Source organism: Frankliniella occidentalis, unplaced genomic scaffold (genome assembly GCF_000697945.3).
Source record: "Frankliniella occidentalis isolate FOCC.00 unplaced genomic scaffold, Focc_3.1 Scaffold349, whole genome shotgun sequence".
Taxonomy (NCBI): Eukaryota; Metazoa; Arthropoda; class Insecta; order Thysanoptera; family Thripidae; genus Frankliniella; species Frankliniella occidentalis.
The window spans coordinates 22,270-41,751 of NW_026267472.1; the positions used below are offsets into that span (position 1 = coordinate 22,270).

The 19,482-nt window shown below is 42.7% G+C and overlaps 1 protein-coding gene across 2 annotated transcripts in view; it reads left to right on the top strand.

Moving 5' to 3' along the window:
* Nucleotides 1-19,482, top strand: part of LOC127751120 (uncharacterized) — a 38,782-nt gene that overhangs the window by 8,290 nt on the left and 11,010 nt on the right. The window contains exons 3-5 of one of the 2 annotated variants that reach the window (XM_052274197.1): nucleotides 4,112-4,285; nucleotides 4,391-4,552; nucleotides 8,840-9,073. The exons of the other annotated variant lie outside the window; for it this stretch is intronic. Coding sequence (XP_052130157.1) covers nucleotides 4,112-4,285; nucleotides 4,391-4,552; nucleotides 8,840-8,998 — 495 coding nt within the window. The 3' untranslated portion in view covers nucleotides 8,999-9,073. Of the gene's footprint in view, nucleotides 1-4,111; nucleotides 4,286-4,390; nucleotides 4,553-8,839; nucleotides 9,074-19,482 lie in introns of those variants that run through there. 2 annotated transcript variants of the gene reach the window in all.

Below are 19,482 nucleotides of genomic sequence, written 5' to 3' on the forward strand. Positions count from 1 at the left end.
AAAATTTTGTAACATTGATGGGAAGTTTTTTCAGTAACAAGATTACAAAATTTTGTAACATACGAGGTTACAAATTTTCGTAACTACTGTGTACACGAAAAAAAAAGATTCGCTGAGTCAGCCAATATATTGACTGGTATCTGGACAGACAAGCACATAAACTTCTGTAACCACTATATTGTCTACTCTAATCAATCATTTGCTGTGCCAGTCAAAAAATAGCTGTAAGAGCTTATCCCTTCCCTAAATCAGTCGAAGTCTACCTTACTGATGCAGGCAAATCATTATTTCATACAACTAATCATTGACTGGCACAGCCAATGATTGATTAGGGTAGCCAATACAGTGGTTACAGAAGTTTATGTGCTTGTCTGTCCAGATACCAGTCAATATATTAGCTGACTCAGCAAATCTTTTTTTTTCCGTGTACAAGTATTTGCTTCCTGGTTACAAAATTTTGTAACATAAGATGTTACAAATTTTCGTAACGTCGCATTACAAATATTTCTTTTCTGATTACAAAATTTTGTAACATTTTGTGCTGTTGTGTGCAGTAGTTGCCGACACCCAAAAATTAGTAGTATTTCCTCATTGCCGTTCCGGAAGGGTCATATCAGTAACCTAATGCCTCTTCGTCAGAAGTGCACTGTGAATTACCCGTTCGAGCATTGCTAAAGTCAGTTTTAGCAAAACTACTTTGCTAAATCTTGCCTTTTCCTCGAAGCAATGAACGTTCCGAGGAGGACGGAACTAAACAGTGACACTGCAAGTCACTGATACAAAAATGATGTAGCGGTGTAGAAACCGCTACAGTCGTGTGAGGAAAACGTTGCCATACCCAACCGAGGAGAGTTGGCAGGTACCCTGCGCGCGTTGATATTAAACCAATTATATCTGACGCATGGTTGAATTTTTGAACAAAAACTTTCATATTCACTGAAGGTCATTGTCTTATAGAGCATACAGCGTAAAATTAAATGTTAGTTTCGTGTCAAAATTTGAGTTTTATGCAAAGAAATGGTTATTGTTAGAGACGCTCTGAACCGTTGCGCCATCTAGCGGCAGTTACTATAGCGACACACAAAATCTTTAAATCTCTCGAGTCGAAGAGATTTGCCTTCGGTAGGCAGCAAAGGCAGCCATTCTCTGCTCTCTCTATAGGTTATAACCTAGTACAAAAATTGCCCCATATGTTTAGTTTCCCTGAATCAGAACTAAAAGGACTAAAAAACGACACAGAGGTTTTAGTATACTACCTACTATAAAAATATTTCATTAGTAATATAACAAAATTGAATTTAAGACCTTCTAGTAAATTGTAAAATAAAATAGGTCAAGATTGTTTTACATCGTCCACCAAAACCCCTGCGTCATTTTATAGTCCTTGTGGTTTTGATTCAGGAAAACCTTAGTGCAGATTTTCAAACCAATATTTGTCCGAAGAATCTTGCGCTCAAGCTTCTAAAATAGACAGCAGCTTTTCTGTAGGTTCAGGCTGCAGAGACCATGAAAACGGGTCCGGAGGTACATTCATATCTATCATTGCCTTCAATTCTGTCTAGTTTCCCTAAATGGTTTGGAGTTTGGATCCGCTAACCTTTCTTCCTTGGATCATGATTTTCTTCAATTGGTTTGGATTACTCTGTATTTTTCCTTTCAGATCTTCGTGTCATGTTTGCATATTCACTATTCCTTTTAACAAATGCATGCCTATCATTTAAAATATCCCATCTCATCATAGAATTCACAGAAAAAAAAACAAAGGAAGAATGTGTAGCAAATCTTCTGGCATGACATCTCATTAAAAGCTCAAAATGGTCTTTAATGTGTCGTTTAGGAATAATATTCCTAAACTGACACCAATCTAGATAATCTAGATTGGTGTCAGTTCTAATAAATTACTGATCAGGAGTTCTAAGAGCTGCGAAACCCTTTGAAATTAAGCAAGAAACAGCCGTTGTATGATACCCTTCAGTTTTAAATTCGTTAATTGGTGATAAATCAATGGTTGGCCATGAAAAAAAAATTATCGACTTGGTTTTTCTTCAGTTTTTAAATGAATATTAGGAACGTAGGTGTTATACACGTCATGATACAACCATCTTTCTTCATCAGTCATTGTATTTGCATCGCTAGAACTTTCTTCAGCGTTAATGTCAAAACTTCGTTGTTGATTATATTCACTACCATTTTCCGTTAATCGATTTAACACTAGAACGGCCGGGATTCCCGATAACCTAGAACGGCCAAAGGCGTCATATTGATCCCTGAGTGTTTTTTTTTCGTCATTTTCATATTAAATACCAACATTTTTAGCCTAGATAGTAAGTTCTTTGAACTTTGAGTCAAATCAGGTCAGCTTCGACTCATCGAAGGCCCCAGGGGTAAGCAACCTGCAAGTCATGTAAATTTGATTTTCGCAGTTTTCTGCAATTGGAACGATTTACATTGCTTAGTGTAGGACTTAAAATGATTGATCATACGCAAATTTCATAAAAAAAGTGAACCTACACACTTACTTTGAAACTCAAATAGGGAAGCGTGGGTCCCATGGCAAACATGTTTTCAAATCGACCCTGACTGCTTATTTTGAACGGTATTGTCTTTGTTTCGACGGAAGATGTTAGATTGGCCTTTGTACTTTCTAAAAATGCTCATGTCGACTTCGCAGCACTCTTAGTTTTAGAAAAGCAGAGGTTTTAGCAAAGTTCTGCAAAAGGTCAAATAAACAATTAGTTAAAAAATGTCGCTTGGTCCAGTACTTTTTTTCATTTTTGTTCCAAGCCCTTGTATTTGAAAAAAGAGATTCTGTGGTTTTTTTTAAAACAAAAACATCATCACAGAGTGTGTCATCAGGTGACAACTTTCTAACAGTGTAACGTCGTGAAGCCTGTGATATCTTCACGATGCCTTCTTAAGACAAAGTTCGATCTGCAACGGCACGGTTACGCAATGTTCAATCTACCGCGGTCCGGTTACACATAGTCCAATGTGCAGCGGCACGGGTTACACTAATTTCGATCTACATTCTGGTGGTGTCTCCAGCGCAGTCAAAATGTCTTCATATGCTCGTGAATATTGCAGACAGAAAAAAAAGTAACAAGCAGGCCCGCCCTTCCGCCAAACGAAGTTGCCAGCTCCGCTTCGCCGGCAACTCCGTTCGGCAGGGGCCGGGCCTGCTTGGCCTGCCGGTGGTGATGGTCGGGCCTGCGGCCCGACCATTTCTGTTACGTGATTTGCTAAAGAGCATGATCGAATGATGTAGTGGGCCTTCGGCCCGCTTAAACCCATCGTCTTTGAGTTTGACCCAAAAACTCGAGAAAGGGATGTAACGGTGAAGCACCGTGACTACAACCCACCCTTCCGCTTAGCAAACGTTTTTCGGGGGTGGGGGGAGAGTTTCCTTTCAATTTTGCGGTTTTTAGGCCTTTTACTACAACTTATTGTTCACTATGGCAATTTTTAGCTTATTTTCGTCAAAAAAAATACCCTGTAGCGCCTTAACGGTTTTAGATAGAGCAAAACGGACGAAATTTTCGCCCAAAGGGCTCTACGTTGACGAGATACCCCTTAGAAGAACATAAGAAAATTACATTTTGGAAGAATTTTTGAACCTTGGATACCCCCTTTTAGTCCCTTAGGGGTGGTTGCCAGGATTTGCCGTAGGCGTTTCGTTCTCTAGAAGTGGACCTTAAGATCCCCTGAAAATTTCAAGTCTCTAGCACATCTCCTTCTAGTGGAACAGACAGACAGACAGACACACAGACAGACAGACACACAGACACAGACACACACGAGGTCGTTTGCATAAGCCCGCTGGATAGCTTTTTCGAAGCAGAAGGGCGGGCTAAAAACTGCCTCGTGTTAACATGACTCATTTTTTTTGTTTTTTAAATTAAAAGATCAAAGAACAACTTACTCCAAACAAAAAATTTGGATGCTACCACAACAAGACTGTAGTACAGGTCTAAACTTGCGACTTTTTGCGAGCGGCGAAAAGCAGATCGAACTTTGTGTGACCGTGCCGCAGCAGATCGAACTTTGTCGTTAGGAGGCATCGTTCCCTGCAATGTTTTAACAGACTTGCCATGTCAATGCCTTTTTCTCAAAGGGACCATACATAGCCTACACTGAACAGTTTTCCTTGTGTGATCCCGACCCCAACCACCCGATTGCATGGAAATGGTACTTGCGTTCCACTCACTTCAATCCATTTAAGCCAAAAGAATTACAACTCGTTACTGGCAACATTACCGGATTAATAGATATTGGTGATGACTATGGGGTAAGATAATCTTCAATCAATAATAATGTAAAACAAAACGTTTGCCGCTTTTGATAGGGACTAGGAAACGGTTACACATATCGGCTATATTCTTTATCATTACAGGGCGTAGCGATTTTGGATATCCGGTCAAATAACCAATGGAAGGAAAACGCCTTCGTATTCTCTTACAAAAAGAATGTATGTCGTGCGATAAGAGACAACATCCCGGGATTTACCAGCGTTTTTTTCAAGATAAAACCTACCGGGCCGTGCATCTTCAAACGTGTATGTACTTAAAATACAACTTGCTATTGGAAAACCGTTGCAGCACAGCAATAATCAATGCTCACGTTTAGGTTTCTGGCCACCTTTCAGACCTGTACATCGGGAGGCGGATAAGCATTTCCAGTATTCTTCGTAAAAGAGCTTTCAAAAATGCGACAAGCGGATAAAAACTCCATCCGACTTGGTGCCGCAACCTCTCCCTCGGCAGCTCGCGCGGCCGGGCCTTCTTGTACAAGCAAGGGGTGGGAGGATCTTCGGTAAAACTAAAGTCAAGTAACACGAAGAAAAATGCTACTAAACTATGTAAAACCGTAGTTTAACGACAGAAAATGTACTACATTTTTCGGACTCTGCAGGTAAAACTATAGTTTTCAACAGTTAAACTGCTCTTTTCCTTCAATAAATATGCCTTAGCTGGAACATTATAGTTTAAACCACAGTTTAACTGAGGATCCTTCTATGAACGTGGGGTCGGCCGCGGCCGGGGAAGGTTGTGGCGCTGTCCTCGCCAAATCGACAAATGAATAGTGACAGCCTCGGAATTTTAATTTTTCTACGTTAATCGATGCTCCTTCAGGTCCCACGCATGACCCTAAAGAATTTTTTTAGCAGCTGATACAATGCAAACCTTACTTAACTGAGACTTAACATAAGTAAACATCAGAATATATAAGTAAGGTGTCATTGCATTTACTCTCGATAAGGACAGAGAAGCCAGAGCAGGGCCAGCTATCTTAAATATTGTGCTAGGTGGGATAGTGAGGCTGAGGCATGAGGCTCGATTCCCGTCGCCGCACGCCCGAGCCGAGCGGGCCGCGACAACCCCCTCCCACACCCTCTCCCTCCGCTGGAGCCCCCGCTTCTAAACTGAACACAGGGAGGACGCCGGATTGTAAACAAGCCGTAAAACGAATGATATGGTGATAGACGATACAGCGCAGGCACAATTCTTTTTAATGAAGTGTCTGTAATGTTTTTCTTGAATCATATAAATTATTTTAGAAATATGGGAGAAAGGTAGAACAAAGCTTACTTTTAAATTGGTATCATCTGCTTTCACGATCCGTTTCTGGTCGGAACTTTTTTAGCAAATGATACCTTACAAACCTTACTTAAATGAGACTAAACATAAGTACACATAAGTATATTTAAGTAAGGTGTCATTGCTTTTACTCTCGGTAAGGACAGAGAAGCGACAGAAGGGCCAGCAATCTAGGATATTGTGCTAGGCGGGATGGTGAAGCCGTGAGGTTCGATTTCCGTCGCCGCACGGCCGAGACGAGCCGAGTCGCAGCCAAGCTACGTCGCCCAGGCGCAGCCGAGCCGAGTCCCGAGAGCCGAGCCGAGCCCCTTCCCCCTCCACCACTGGAGCCCCTGCCCGAGCCCCTGCTCCGCCCAGCCCTCTCCCCGCACGGACTCCTCCCCTACCCGAACCTCTTACTGCCGGGTAGGCTGTGCGTGCGTAGGAAAAAAAAAACAACAGAATAAAAACCCAAGCTTTTTAAAACTTACATATGCAACGCCGCGGGGGCAGGGCAGAAGATGTGGGTGCAACTTAACATATTGCACTATTGCGCTCTAAGTGTACAAGTAGCCGGATTCGCAATCGCCGGTCTCTGAGCTCGGCCTGGTCGGCGTCCCGTGAACTCCCACATAAATATTATGGACTGGAATAGAACTTTTGACTTGGTATCATCTGCTTTCACGATCCGTTTCTGGTCGGAACCTTTTTGATTTACTGTTGTGTGCGAGGGGTCTACAACTCATATAATCAGAAGTACACGACCCTATAATCACTTATAATGACATCTATAAACTTTAATCTTCTATAATCTTTATCTATAAATTCCTAAAATTTTGATGCAAAAACTGCATCTTTGAGAGGAGGTGTAAGTAAAACTCTATGAATCTTTGCAGTAAGGTCAAAACTGACTACACCATTGAAAAGAGAATTGAAAACTAATTTATAACCATCTATGGCAAAAAGTTGGATTTCTAATTCGTACCCTTCGATGAAAGATATCAAATGAATTTAGCAGAATATCGTTACTCCCATGACCAAAATAGATAGTCTTTAACTATCACCAAACATGGTTTGCAACTTTCTTTAAGGTCCCTTAACATTCTCTAATATTTTCAGAAAGATGATATTCAAATTCCTTTCTGCAAATACTAGAGAATGCTAAGAGACCTTAGAGGAAGTTGCAAACCATGTTTGGTGATAGTTGAAGACTATCTATTTTTGTTGAGAGAGTTACGATATTCCACTAATCCAAGGGTTTGAATTAAAAATCCAACTTTTCGCGTTAGATGGTTTTGAATCAGTTTTCAATTCTCTTTTCAATGGTGTATTCAGTTTTTACCTTACTGCAAAGATTCATAAACTTTTACTTCCACCTCCTCTCAAAGACGCAGTTTTTGCATCAAAATTTTAGGGATTTATATCTCTCAAACCGTTTGAGCTACAGAGCCCTGATTTGGAGTGGGAGCTTACTCCACAAATTGATAACCTTCATATGTGAGACAAAACCCAAAGTCGGTTTTTATATTATAGTCATTGTACATTCAACCTTAATAATCTGTCTATAATATTTTTATTATCTTATAATCATCCCGTAATCTTTAATCATTCTATAATCTTAAAATCGTTCAATAATCTTATAATCACGCTATAATTCTTCTTATCTATACTCAAAAGTACACGGCTGAGGCGAGTTGTAGACCCCTTTGGTTGTGTGTTGAGAGGTGGGAGGCGGATGAAAGTACCGGCCTCCACCCTCTCCAAATTACCTTTCCCGCCCGTGCACTGGGTTGCGAGCGTGTAGCGAAGTCAAATTTTGCCAGTGGGTAGCACTACACAACCCTTCGAAAACGCAAGGCGACAAACAAAAATATTTGCCTTTCAGAATTAATTAGAGAATTCGATACCAACATAACAACTCAACTATCTCCACACTCCACACCAGTTGGGATTTGAGATATCAACAGAATTCGGACCTGCAGAAGCATCAAAAAGCGTCACACTGGAAACGCAAGTGTGTAAATGTCTATTCGTGCACTTAGGGGTGAAAAGGGGTAAACGTGTGAATTTTCGGGGAAAAATTCAAAACTCTAACACTTTAAGTATACGAATGGAAATTCACACACTTAAAAGTGAACGACATTCACACAACTGGTGCATTCCATGACTCTCTACGCTGCTGTAAAGCAGATGTGGCACCACTCCTCCCTGAGGGTCGTGTCACAGGGGTGGTCACTGGTCACCCCTACCCTACGGGTAGTTTTGGAAAATCGTCGCTCTCAACTAAAGTTTCCAGACTTTTCAAGGCCTCCTTAGTGTGAAAAATGTGAAAATTTCAATTAAGGGTTGGACGGTTAGGGGTAGCACAACCCTCCAGGGGTGCGAAGGTGAAACCAGGCACTTTGCTGTCGTTGCCCACGTCAAACCACAAGATTTTCAATAGCGTTCGAGATTTTAAAAAAACACCTCTGTGGGAGGTTGGGGCTAACTGGGGATAGGGGGTGGCTTGTCGGAGGGGGTGGAACGGGCCAGAAATCTTCAAATTGGTTCCTAGCCTAGGACACCTGGAACACCAAATTTTAGCCACTTCCGGCATCCCCTTCTCCCCTAACCTTTCAAGTTTTTTTCGACTTTTCAACCCCCGTGACCATTACGGGATGCGTACGCCGGATGTTAAACTGCACACATGGGTGCATGTCTATGTCAAATCTTGACTTACTAGATTCAAGGGGAAATAATTTAATCCAGGCGTAAAAGAGTGGTCCGCTAAATGTTTTGACGAGTGTATCTTACATTTATGCTGCTTACGACCAAAATTGACCACTAATTTAAAATAAATTTACCGTTAATATAACCGTTTTCCGAGGGAATGTAGGGGAAGTGTAAATTCCCGATCTTGACCAAACTCGGTAAATTTGTTTTTTATTGAGCAAAAAATTGAAAAAAATATTGAATTTGAGCCAAAAATGACGGAATGAGGTCTCAAATAGAAAAATGGTAGAGGAACTTCCCCCCTTCCCAAACCGCTCAGTTTGAGTCAGAATGTCCCATAATATTTGTACTAAAGTAGAAATTTTGTATTTTTCGAAATAATACGCTTTCATAGGGAGTTTCGGCATTTGACACTCAGGAAAAAATTTGGTCGCCATTCGTCACCTACATAAATAAGAAGCAAATATGCCGAGTTTGGGCACGATCGGAAATTTACACTTGCCTAAGTCCCCTTGTGAGTGGAGCCACTGTAAAACCCTTCTTCTTTTTTACAGGGATTTTACGAGGTCAATAACGCCCCAATAGATTGGACTTTCCCGAATGTCCCCGTCATGCCTTACGGACACTACAGGTTCAAATTGATGATGTCTAAGGCTGGACAATATGACACTTGCTATGTGGCAGAGTGCAGGATTATCCCTAAATTGGAGTGACGGCGCAATGCTTATCAGTGCAACACTGCACGTATTACAATTACACACCACGTCCAAATATATGGTAAAAAAAAAGATTGACATAATTATTTCATTCCTTTGAAACATGAAGAGAAGGGACATGAAGAGAAAGGAAGGTACCTTTCATTTGCACTTGATTACATTCCAAAATTCCCAGAGGTGGCAAAACCTTTCGGTCGCAACGTCTCAGAAGCGAGGTCGCCCGGCCGCTTACAGTCTCCTGTCCATTACACGGTTCTAGTCTCATGCTTAAGCTCGACTCGGAGCGGTGGACACTCTAGCTTTCGGGTGCGATCCCTCCGACCACGGTGTTTATGAGTCCCACAAAGGCAGCCAGAAAGCAAAGCCTCGCCGGTATGGACCCTACGCAGCCCCCGGGGGCTGCGTTACTGCCCCCCACGGCGTGCCGTGCAGTGCACAGCCCCCGGTGACTAGATTATTCTCCACGCGGCATGTTGTGCACATCCCCCCGTTTGGCTATCAAAAAAAGCTCGCCAGATACGTGCGTGCATCAGTTTATTTGAAACACCGAAACAACCCGCAAAATAGGGAAAACTCAATATGTTTGGAAAGCGGAAATCACGGAAATCATTACTCTACAAAGATTGAGTTACTTTACATAAATAAACGTAAATAAACGCCAATAGCCAACGTCGTAAGTCGTTTAGCCGATTTCGAAGTGGCGGTGGAGGCAGATGGCACACGTCGCTCCTCAGCAGCGTGTGTTAACAATCGAAAAGCGAGTGGTCAAATTAGAATTCAAGGAAGGAGGGGTGACAGTCCAATGGTCCCGACCGCCAACGTTCAAGCGAAATGGAGAGTTTTGAAGAACTTTCTGAGTTTCAACTAAAAGATGTCAGTTATGACTTGGTTTGACAAAGATGAGGCGGTAAAAATGCGAAATGGTAAGATGTTCGTGTTAATTGTTTGAACCGAAGTGCTTGCCATGTGTGGGTGGTGGGGGGCCATTGATCGCAGACTTTCGTCTTCATTTTCTAGACGCTAATTATGCTTACTAAGTTTTTCTGAAGGAGTAAAGCGCAGACAAAATGAACCTGCCACTCCTCAGGTTGCTGCAGCAGAAGAGCAAGAGGGTGCTCCTCATATGAGAACAACAGGCGTAAAGTCCAGTTCACCAATTTAAGCCGTGAACCTTTTATGGAGGCAAATGTAGAAAAGTTGACGCGACTTTACAATTTCTCTGGTGGTGATGAATGGAATTTTATCAGCTTCTTTTTCCTAGCAATTTTTTGTAACATTGCTACAGAAGGCAGGCAAGGCAGAAACTTACAAACCCAAATCTGAAATGGTCTGTGGTCAGTTGCCAGTATGGAAGAGTCCCAGAAGTGGTGTGGTTGACAGAAATAGGAATCTATTTGAAGTTATCCCTGACTTTTTATTTGCAGTTTATTATAGTGGAAAGATTGCTGCTACGATTCTTGCGTGTAAGTCATATAAGTACATCAACACACACCTGCAGCTAGAGGGAGATAATAGTCTAACTGCCTATACACACTCTGCTAAGTCATTTGATGGCAAAGACATGAGAGAACTGTCTATAGATGAAAATGATGGGAATGCAAATAATACTCCCCCTACTGAGTACATGTGTAAATAATTGCAGGTGATGCCCAAAGGGATAAGCAAAGAGGCTCACTTATCAAGCATCATTAGCCAATGAAAAAAATAAAGAAAAGTTCTTTTTTTCTGGGCCTCCAGAAAATTTCAGCAATGTAAGCCTTTTGCAAATAAAGGGCACCTTGCTTGTTGTCAGTTTTCTGATGCTAGGGTAAAAGCAAATGCAGGCTTCTGTTCTGTACAAATAAGGACAAGCGTGCTGCATGTGTTATTGACCAATCTGATTCAACAGCTACAGTAAAGGTAAGTTGGCAGGGGCTGAGACAATGAGACTAGGAGTCATGGATATGCAACGAAGTGACCCGGGAGTCCCGCCTTAGCAGATGTACGTCACTTTATCTCTGCCACCACTGGTTATTTCACTCCGTCCGACGTGCCATTCGAAAGAGGAAGGTTCAATCCATGGCCAAAATTCAAAAAAATCGCATCTTGCCGCCGCTAGTTTGAGCAGGAGCCCCGAATCAGAGCTCTGCGTAAACGCCCTTTTCGACCGACCGAGCCCGACCGCGTCGCGGTCGCTGAGCCAGTCGGCTGACCGCCTTACTCCGGTTGATCTCGGTCGCCACCGACCGGGCGGGCACAATCGGTGGCGACCGCCCTGCGGCCCGCAGAGAGTATGCGGTCCCTAGGATATGCAAACTCGCCACACTGCAGCGTCCGCTCTCATACAGCCGATACACAATTTCCGATGTACAAGAAACTTACCTACTCTTTCCACCACTTCGAAAGGTCTTTCGACCCCACAGTCGGGCAGCACATTGCCAACAAGACGTACTTGTCGACCTCTTCGGCGACGGTGAGTAGGTTGTTGGGTGCCCCCGAGGATCGACTCGTACTCGTCTTCCAAGGGAACCTTCTCAGGTGTAAATCTCCGATTTCGTTGAAACTCGGAAAATTTAAAGGTTATTGTACTAGAAGTCGGATAGCACTTGGAATTTTTCCGGAACCTCAGTTACCAGGGGTTTACTGAACTCTTACACTGTTTTTGTCTCAAATATCCCTCTACCGCCTCAACGGTAATAAAGCAAAACGGACAAAATTTTGGCCCAAAGAGCGCTACTTTGATGAGTTACCCCTTAGAACTCTGCCTTACATTTTACAAAAAATATCATAGTAACCATGCATAAAAACCGCACTCCTACCCCTATATAGGGGAAAACTAATTGTGAGGTTCAGGAAAAAGTGCCATCCGATTTCTACATAAATAACCTTCAAATTTTCCTAGTTTCAACGAAATCGGAGATTTACACCTGAAAAGGTTCCCTTGTTCGTCTGACGAGACACGACGGCGACGTTTTGTTAGGGGTGGGGCTGCGCCGCCGCATCACAGCCTCCTGCTCCACGCAGAGCTCACCCACCCTCGATTTTACCCGTCGAAATATTAAGACATTTGGTATGACCTCTTTCCGAGGCCATCAGGAAAAAAATAATCAGGACCATATTACAGAATAAGGATTGTCTGGTAGTAATGCCAACTGGAGAGAAGTCCTTTTGCTTCCAGCTACCGGTTGCACTCAGTGACCATTGTGATCAGTTCCCTAAGATCCCTGATGCATGATCAGGCGCAAAAACTGACAAACATTGGTGTGAGCAGTTTAAGTAACTATCTGTTCAATAATATATTATAACAATTTAGGGACCAGCTGCAGTGCTTTCTGACGGAAACACGAAAAAGATGTATGCTGATTTGAACACTGCAAATCCCAGTGAGTATAAATTTACACGATTGAAATAGTACATTAGATAAAATCTAACGTTTCTTTTCTTCTGCAGCACTGAAGCTTGTATACATCACGCCAGAAACGCTGTGTATCAGCCAGGCATTTAAGACAGTCTTAGACAAATTAAGGACGAGTAACAAATTAACAAGATTTGTCTTTGATGAAGCACATTGCATGGCAAGTTGGGGTGATGAATTCAGGTAAAAACTAATTATTTCAAACATTTTAAAACTATTAAATACATTTTGGATTGTTTGGATTATTAATTGAATTTAACTACCATACCAGGCCAGCATACAGAAAGTTGAAGTGGCTACACAACAGCTACAGAAATGTGCCCTTCATGGCTGTCACTGCAACAACAACTCCAGCTGTCAGACAGAGAATTAAAGATATATTAGCCCTTTGTGATGTGCAGAGGTAAGTACATCTGCAAATTTTAACAGCACATATCACCCACAATTTCAAATTTTGCATTCTTCATCACTGCCTGGGTTGACATTGTAGTCTGGATAATTTAGAAATATGATGTAGATATTTTTACCATTTTGATGTATGGTATGTCTTTGAGGGACCTAATAGTCGTCCATCATTTTTAATACATCCTTCTGAGGACACCAAAAAAATTTCAAAATGAGCAGAAATAATGTAATAAATAATAAGTAAAAATAATTGTAGCATCACCTCAAAACTTTAATTTATTTAGCAAACATGGCATGTACTGTTTAGTGCAAAATCTGAAATAATAGTTGATGATTGCAGTTTCTCATTTGAATTCGAATCTTAGTTCATCGCATAATTTTAAAAGTGATAATAAGAGCATAATTTTAATTTGACCTGTTTCTAGAATTATATATAGTGTCAATCGGCCAAATATAAAATTCTGTCTCATCAAAAATTCGCAGTTGAAAGTGGCAGCCATGATAAAGGACAAGTTCCCTGACAGCTGTGGAATTGTCTACTGCACAACTCGGAAAGAATGTCAACTCTCTGCTGAAGGAGAAAGTTGCCGTGTGTACCACGCAGGTATTGGACAAAACGAACTGAAAACAGCACACAAACTATGGATGGACAATGAGATCAAGGTAACTTTCATAAGATAAATACACGATGTAGAAAGACCCGGTGTCGGCGCTCCGCCTCCAAAGGTGGCACCAGATCTCGTACCCGAAAGTCAGTACCTGCTGCGACCGCCGCCGCGCTGCAGTCGAGCGGTACGCACCCCCACCCTTCCCCGCCTCCTCTCCCCGCCACCCGGGAAGGGCCCAGCGGGAGGCGGGGGGAAGAGGCGGGGAAGGGAGGGGGCGCGTACCGCTCGACTGCAGCGCGGCGGCGGTCGCAGCAGGTACTGACTTTCGGGTACGAGATCTGATGCCACCTTTTGAGCGCAGTGGCATAGGGAGCGCCGACACCGGGTCTTTCTATATCGTGGATAAAAATGATTGTTTCATTTTTTGGAGTAGCCTTTCATGTTCATCTTATTTTCATTCACAACAGGTCATTGTTGCAACAAACGCATTTGGCATGGGAATAGACAAGCCTGATGAGCGATTTGTTATCCATTTCAAAATGCCTAAGTCTGTGGAAGAGTAGTTCCAGGAATGTGGAAGAGCAGGACGAGATGGCCAGCATTCAGAGTGCATACTTCTCTATGGATTTGAAAATGCTATTTCATGGATGACTCTTCTGAAAAGTATGGTAATTTTTGTTTGTAAAATCTGAAATTTAAAAAAAATCTTTCATGATAATACATCCTTTAACAAATGTGTTCAGATGGTGTAAACAAGAGCAATTTCATGGATAGCGACATACCCATTAACACAGAAGACGTCAAGACCATGGTGAAGTATTCAGAAGATGTTATAAACTGCAGAAGAATGCAGCTTCTGAAGCATTTCGGTGAGGACTTCACATCTGAATGCTGCCCCTCTTGCTGCAGCAACTTCGTTTCTAAGGTATAAGAAATGAATAAGATTGAGTGCTTTCATAGACACGCTTAAAAAAAACAACAGAAATTCGAGTTTTGAAAATTTACACCATTAATTAAGTTTATGTTACGTGGTTCCAGGAGGTTCACATACATATAAATGCTGCTAAGATGGTTCGGGCTGTTTTAAGCATGATAACACAGCCCCACAGGAAGATCACGTACAAACACACCATAGAAATACTCAAGGGAAGCAAACAAAAATATCTCTTAGACCGAAGTAAACTAAAAACGCTTTTTATTTTTTTTTTTTTTTACAAAGAATGCTCAGTATTATATTTTCCTAATAAAAAAATACTTTTCTTCCACAGGATACCAAAACATTAAACAGTATGGGCTCATGAGAGATTGGAACAAAAGAGATATCGCAACAATCATAGCCCATCTGTATACCAATAATTTTAAGGATTTCACAAGCGAGATAAATAAATATAGTATTGTTCACTACATATAATTGGAACAAATCAGTCTTTCTATCCAGATGATTTTGAGGCGATTATTTTTTTATTAATTTTTTTGTATTCTACTTACTAATATCCATCTGCTTCATATTGAGGCCATATGTTTCAGTTTAAAGTGCCAACTATAAACAAAGAAAGAGAGAACATTTTCAACTCATGCTATGAGGAGCTGAAATCACTTGATGAGAGAATTGCCTATGCACAAGGAGTTACGAATGACAGTATTTTTGACACTGAGGTGAGATATGAAGATCCATGTCGAAACTATACAGTGGAAATAATTTTTTTTGACTTATTATTTTAAAAACAGATACTTGTAAGATTAGCTCATGGCTTACCAAGAGATAAATCACAAATGCTGGAGATACCGGGAATATCTCTGCGCAAATACATGATGTATGGCGAGCCAACATTGGACATTACCATAGTCGGGTGTTGCATGGGACAGGACCTGAAAAAAGGCAAGTTAATAAGGGCCTAAAAACAATCGTCCAATGTGTCATAACTACGGCAAATATTGTAAAAAGATAAAACTCTAGTTTTAACCAGTAAAATTAAGAATCAATTGCATTCTATGTTAATCAGTAACATTATGATTCAATTACGATCTTTGTGTGGTTTTGAAAACATTTCGAGTAATTTTATACTACGACAATGCTACATGAGTAATAACAGAAACCAAAATCGGCGTTCGCGTCGATTCCGGGCGACGAACTTCTCGAACTACTTCCGGAGCTTTTGTTCTTCTCTCGCCCTGGCAGGCACGGGACAGGTGGTCTATTCGGAAAATAGTTCATTAGAAAGAGAGACCCCTCAACAGGCTAACTCAGATATCACTCGCTAAGCGGCCGTACTCACCTTTTCCCGCAAACCTCGGGGGTCAAAACGATCTTTTAAAATAAATTGCTGATATTTGAACGATTTCAGACCATGAATCACGCGCATGTACGTTCTGTTGTTGTTTATTACGCAGCAATGCAACTTTCACGTCTATTCCCTCGTTTCTTGTTGATAAACGCCCCCAAACTCAATCCGCCATGTGAATTTTTCATACCGTACCCACCCCGGCACCGGGCGCTCTCCACCGCGCCGCCCGGGCATGCGCAGGGCGCTTTAGTTATTCCATTTCTCTTCTTCCCGGCCGGGTTATGAAATAGCCTATTTAATAAGGCATTCCGGGAAAGCTGAAATGCTGAAGAATGCAAGGAACAAGAAAACGGAATGCACCATGTTAGAGCAAAGCGATTTTCGTTCCCTTCATCCCCGCATTCTTCTGAATATCAGCTTTTCCGGAATGCTTTATTTACTTATTCGTGCAAATGAAACTGGTTTACACTTGATGCTTCTCAATGACCTCACCCTTGACATGGCAACATATGTTAGCCAAAGTGCAAATTCCTTTTCACTAAGGTGAACAACAGCCTATTCAAAGGAAAATTCCAAATCAACAATAATATAAACTAGGTAGATGTACGGCAGGCCACGTCTCGCGTAACAGGCTTCGCGATATCTCACGAAACGCTGTTACGCTGCGACGCGTCTAGCATACACCTACCTAAGCCTGCGGCGATGACACCCGAGTCGGGTCGTAAAAAGGCCTTCGGTCCCAAAAGTCACGAATTTTGTTCCTCGAGATTCCGTTTGAGTAGTAGCTTCCCCGGACACCATCAAATATCCGAGAGTTAACATTACTAGCTACATGTACGCCAGACCACGTCTCGCGTGACAGGCTTCGCGATATCTCACGAAACACTGTTCCGCTGCGACGCGCCTGGCGCACACATAGCTAGGCATGCGACGCTGACACCCGAGCCGAGCAAATGGGAGGGTATAGGGGAACAGGGTCTTCCGGGCGCAAAATTTGACATACTGAAACCATTTGTAGGGGTCTTCTTACTCTAAAACTAGGAAAATGTAACTTCTGCTGTTCGGTAACGGTTTTCATTAAAGTTCGAATTTCGACAGATTGATGTAAAAATCAACGTTGTAGTGGTACTAGATAATCTCACTGGTAATCATGTCAACGAATGCATACGCAAGTCCAAATTAATTCAACTTTTTATTTAAAGGTTTTTTGACACGAAAACTATACAGTCTGAAAATAGACAGAAATTCAATCGACTCGATTTTTTTGGACATACGTTCGTTGACACGATTACCAGTGATCTAGGGACCCTTACGCCCAAAAGGGGGTGTGGTTCGACCCGTAATATGTGGTTTAAGGATTACTTCCTTTACAATTCTGTGACATGAAGCCTTTGATACGATTTAGTAGACCATTTGGTTATTTTCACCACATTTTTGTCCAGAGATGCCCCATAGCCCCGGAACGGTGCAAGATAGAGCAAAACGGACGAAATTTTCGACCAGAGGGCTCTACTCTCACGAGTTACCCCTTAGGAGCCCGTAACAAAAATATTTGAAAAAAAATATTTTGCGACCTGTGGTTTTTGAATTTTTTAAAAGTCAATTTTTGAGCTAGAATGCTCATCTTCGAACTCGATCTGTTTTTTTCTGATACAAAACTACCCTGAAAATTTTTTCAATCAAAGATACGGGCCTCCGGCCCGACAACTTCCCGTCACTTCGACTAAGCATGCAGGGTTGTACATTTTTACGCTTATTTTCGTCAAAAACTTCCTGCGGCGCCTAAATGGTCCAAGATAGAGCCAAACGGACGAAAATTTCGTCGAGAGGGCTCTATTTTGAACAGTTACCCCTTAGAACACCGTAAAAAAAATATTTTTAAAAAACATTATTTGAGGGACTTGTGGTATTTGATTTTTGAAAAATCCAATGTTTGAGCTGGAATGCTCTTCTTTGAACTCGATTTGTCTTCTTATGATACAAAACGACCCTGAAAATCCCAGGTCGCCAGCTCAATAGGGTGTTTTCTATTTCCGTAATGGCTCTGATTGGTCGTCCTGATCACGTGCCACTTCGGCCTTTCTAGTATGGAAAACTGCCAGATCAGTTTCGAGCTCCCCTCCATATTTGAGAGGTTAGAATCGGATCAAACTACCGTGGTAATTTCTCATACTGAATAAGCGGAAACAGATAAGCCAGTGAGTTTGTTCTTTTTCACTTCCGTTCAGTGAGTTTGTTCTTTTTCACTTCCGTTTTAGATAGCCTGTAACACCCTATTCGTTCATTGATTCTTGCACAATTTTCTTCATGTGTGCAGGCAGGGTTCGAGAGAGCTTGACTATTTTGAAAAGGTGTCGTGGTCCCATGACAGCTTGACTCTCCTTTCTAATGCTGAACCACATTACAGCATACACGGTCACCACAAATTTTGCAAAAGACTTCAACGATGCGGACGGGCGGCTCGTTGCTACTGCCAGTTGTTAGCCACCTCGCGTGGTTCAGTGCACCAGGCTGCTTCGCAGCGAGCCCGGGTTCGCAGTGGCCTGTTGTTACTGCTCGACACAAATCGTGAAAATTTTTCTGTTCCCAGCTGAGGTAATCGTGAAACTATTTCTGTTCCCAGCTGAGGTTTGCGTAATTTACTTCCGGCAGAGTGGCAGGAATCGCGCTGAACTATACAGGTGGAAGTTGCTCACAGTCCTTTAGCTTTAGCCCGATTGGGTCAGTCCATCGTGTGGGGCCGCTAGATTTTCCATCCAGCTTAGTGAGTATCCTCGTGCAGGGAAATTCATTGAAGTGCAACAAGCAGATGTTTCGCTGTAGTGGGCGCTTTAGCGATTTTTCTAAGCACGCCAAAACACCGTCTTCGTAGCTAGTGTAGCCAGTGCCATCGCATCCGACGGCACGAAGGCGGTCGGTGCCGACATTTCGCTGTTCAAGTCATTCTAGAATAGCTTTTGCCTCATCGGCCGCTTTTGTTCCTTCTCAACTGACATGACCAAGGAATGTCGACCCCGGTTCCTCTATAATTACCACATGGTTGGCAGTTACAGATAATCTTCGTGTCTTCTGGGTTCCCTCTATATTTGGGATAACTAGGGTCTTGTCTTTGCGGCCGTCGAAGTAGATTGCAACTGGCCTCTCCGCGCGCGCTGATGCCTCTTGGTTCTCTTCCCGTAGCACAGCAGTCGTAGTCGAGCCCCGGAGCAGAGATTGTCAACGCACGGGCTGGCAGTCCGCTTGCCTGCCCGAAGCACTTTCGATCGGGCTTGGCCCGCTCGAAAGCTTTCGAGCGGGCCGAGCCCGAACTCAGCCCGCCAGCTCCTACCCCACTTTGCCCCGCTCAGCTCCCCTCACCTGCAGCGAGCGGTGAACCGAGACTGGACCGAGCCCGAAACCTCGGCTCGGGCTCGGGTCAGCGGCTTGCCGCTGGCGGCTGGCTGGCGGCGGGTGAGCTGGCCCGACAGCCCGTGCGTTGACGATCTCTGCCCCGGAGTACCCTATTGCCGTTGTATTTTTTTAGGGTCAACAACCTGTGACCTGTCCTTGTCCGTGACCAGGCCAACAATTCTTTCTCGAGTTATCGTGCGGACAGACAGAGAAACAAACTAAATCAAACTTCTACGGTCAGTGGAGTAATGGGCTTCGCTAATCGCTCAGCCTACATTCTGTCAAAATTCCAACTTTAAACAAGCTAGATGTACGCCAGACCACGTCTCGCGTAACAGGCTTCGCGATATCTCACGAAACACTGTTACGCTGCGACGCGCCTGGCATACATCTACCTTG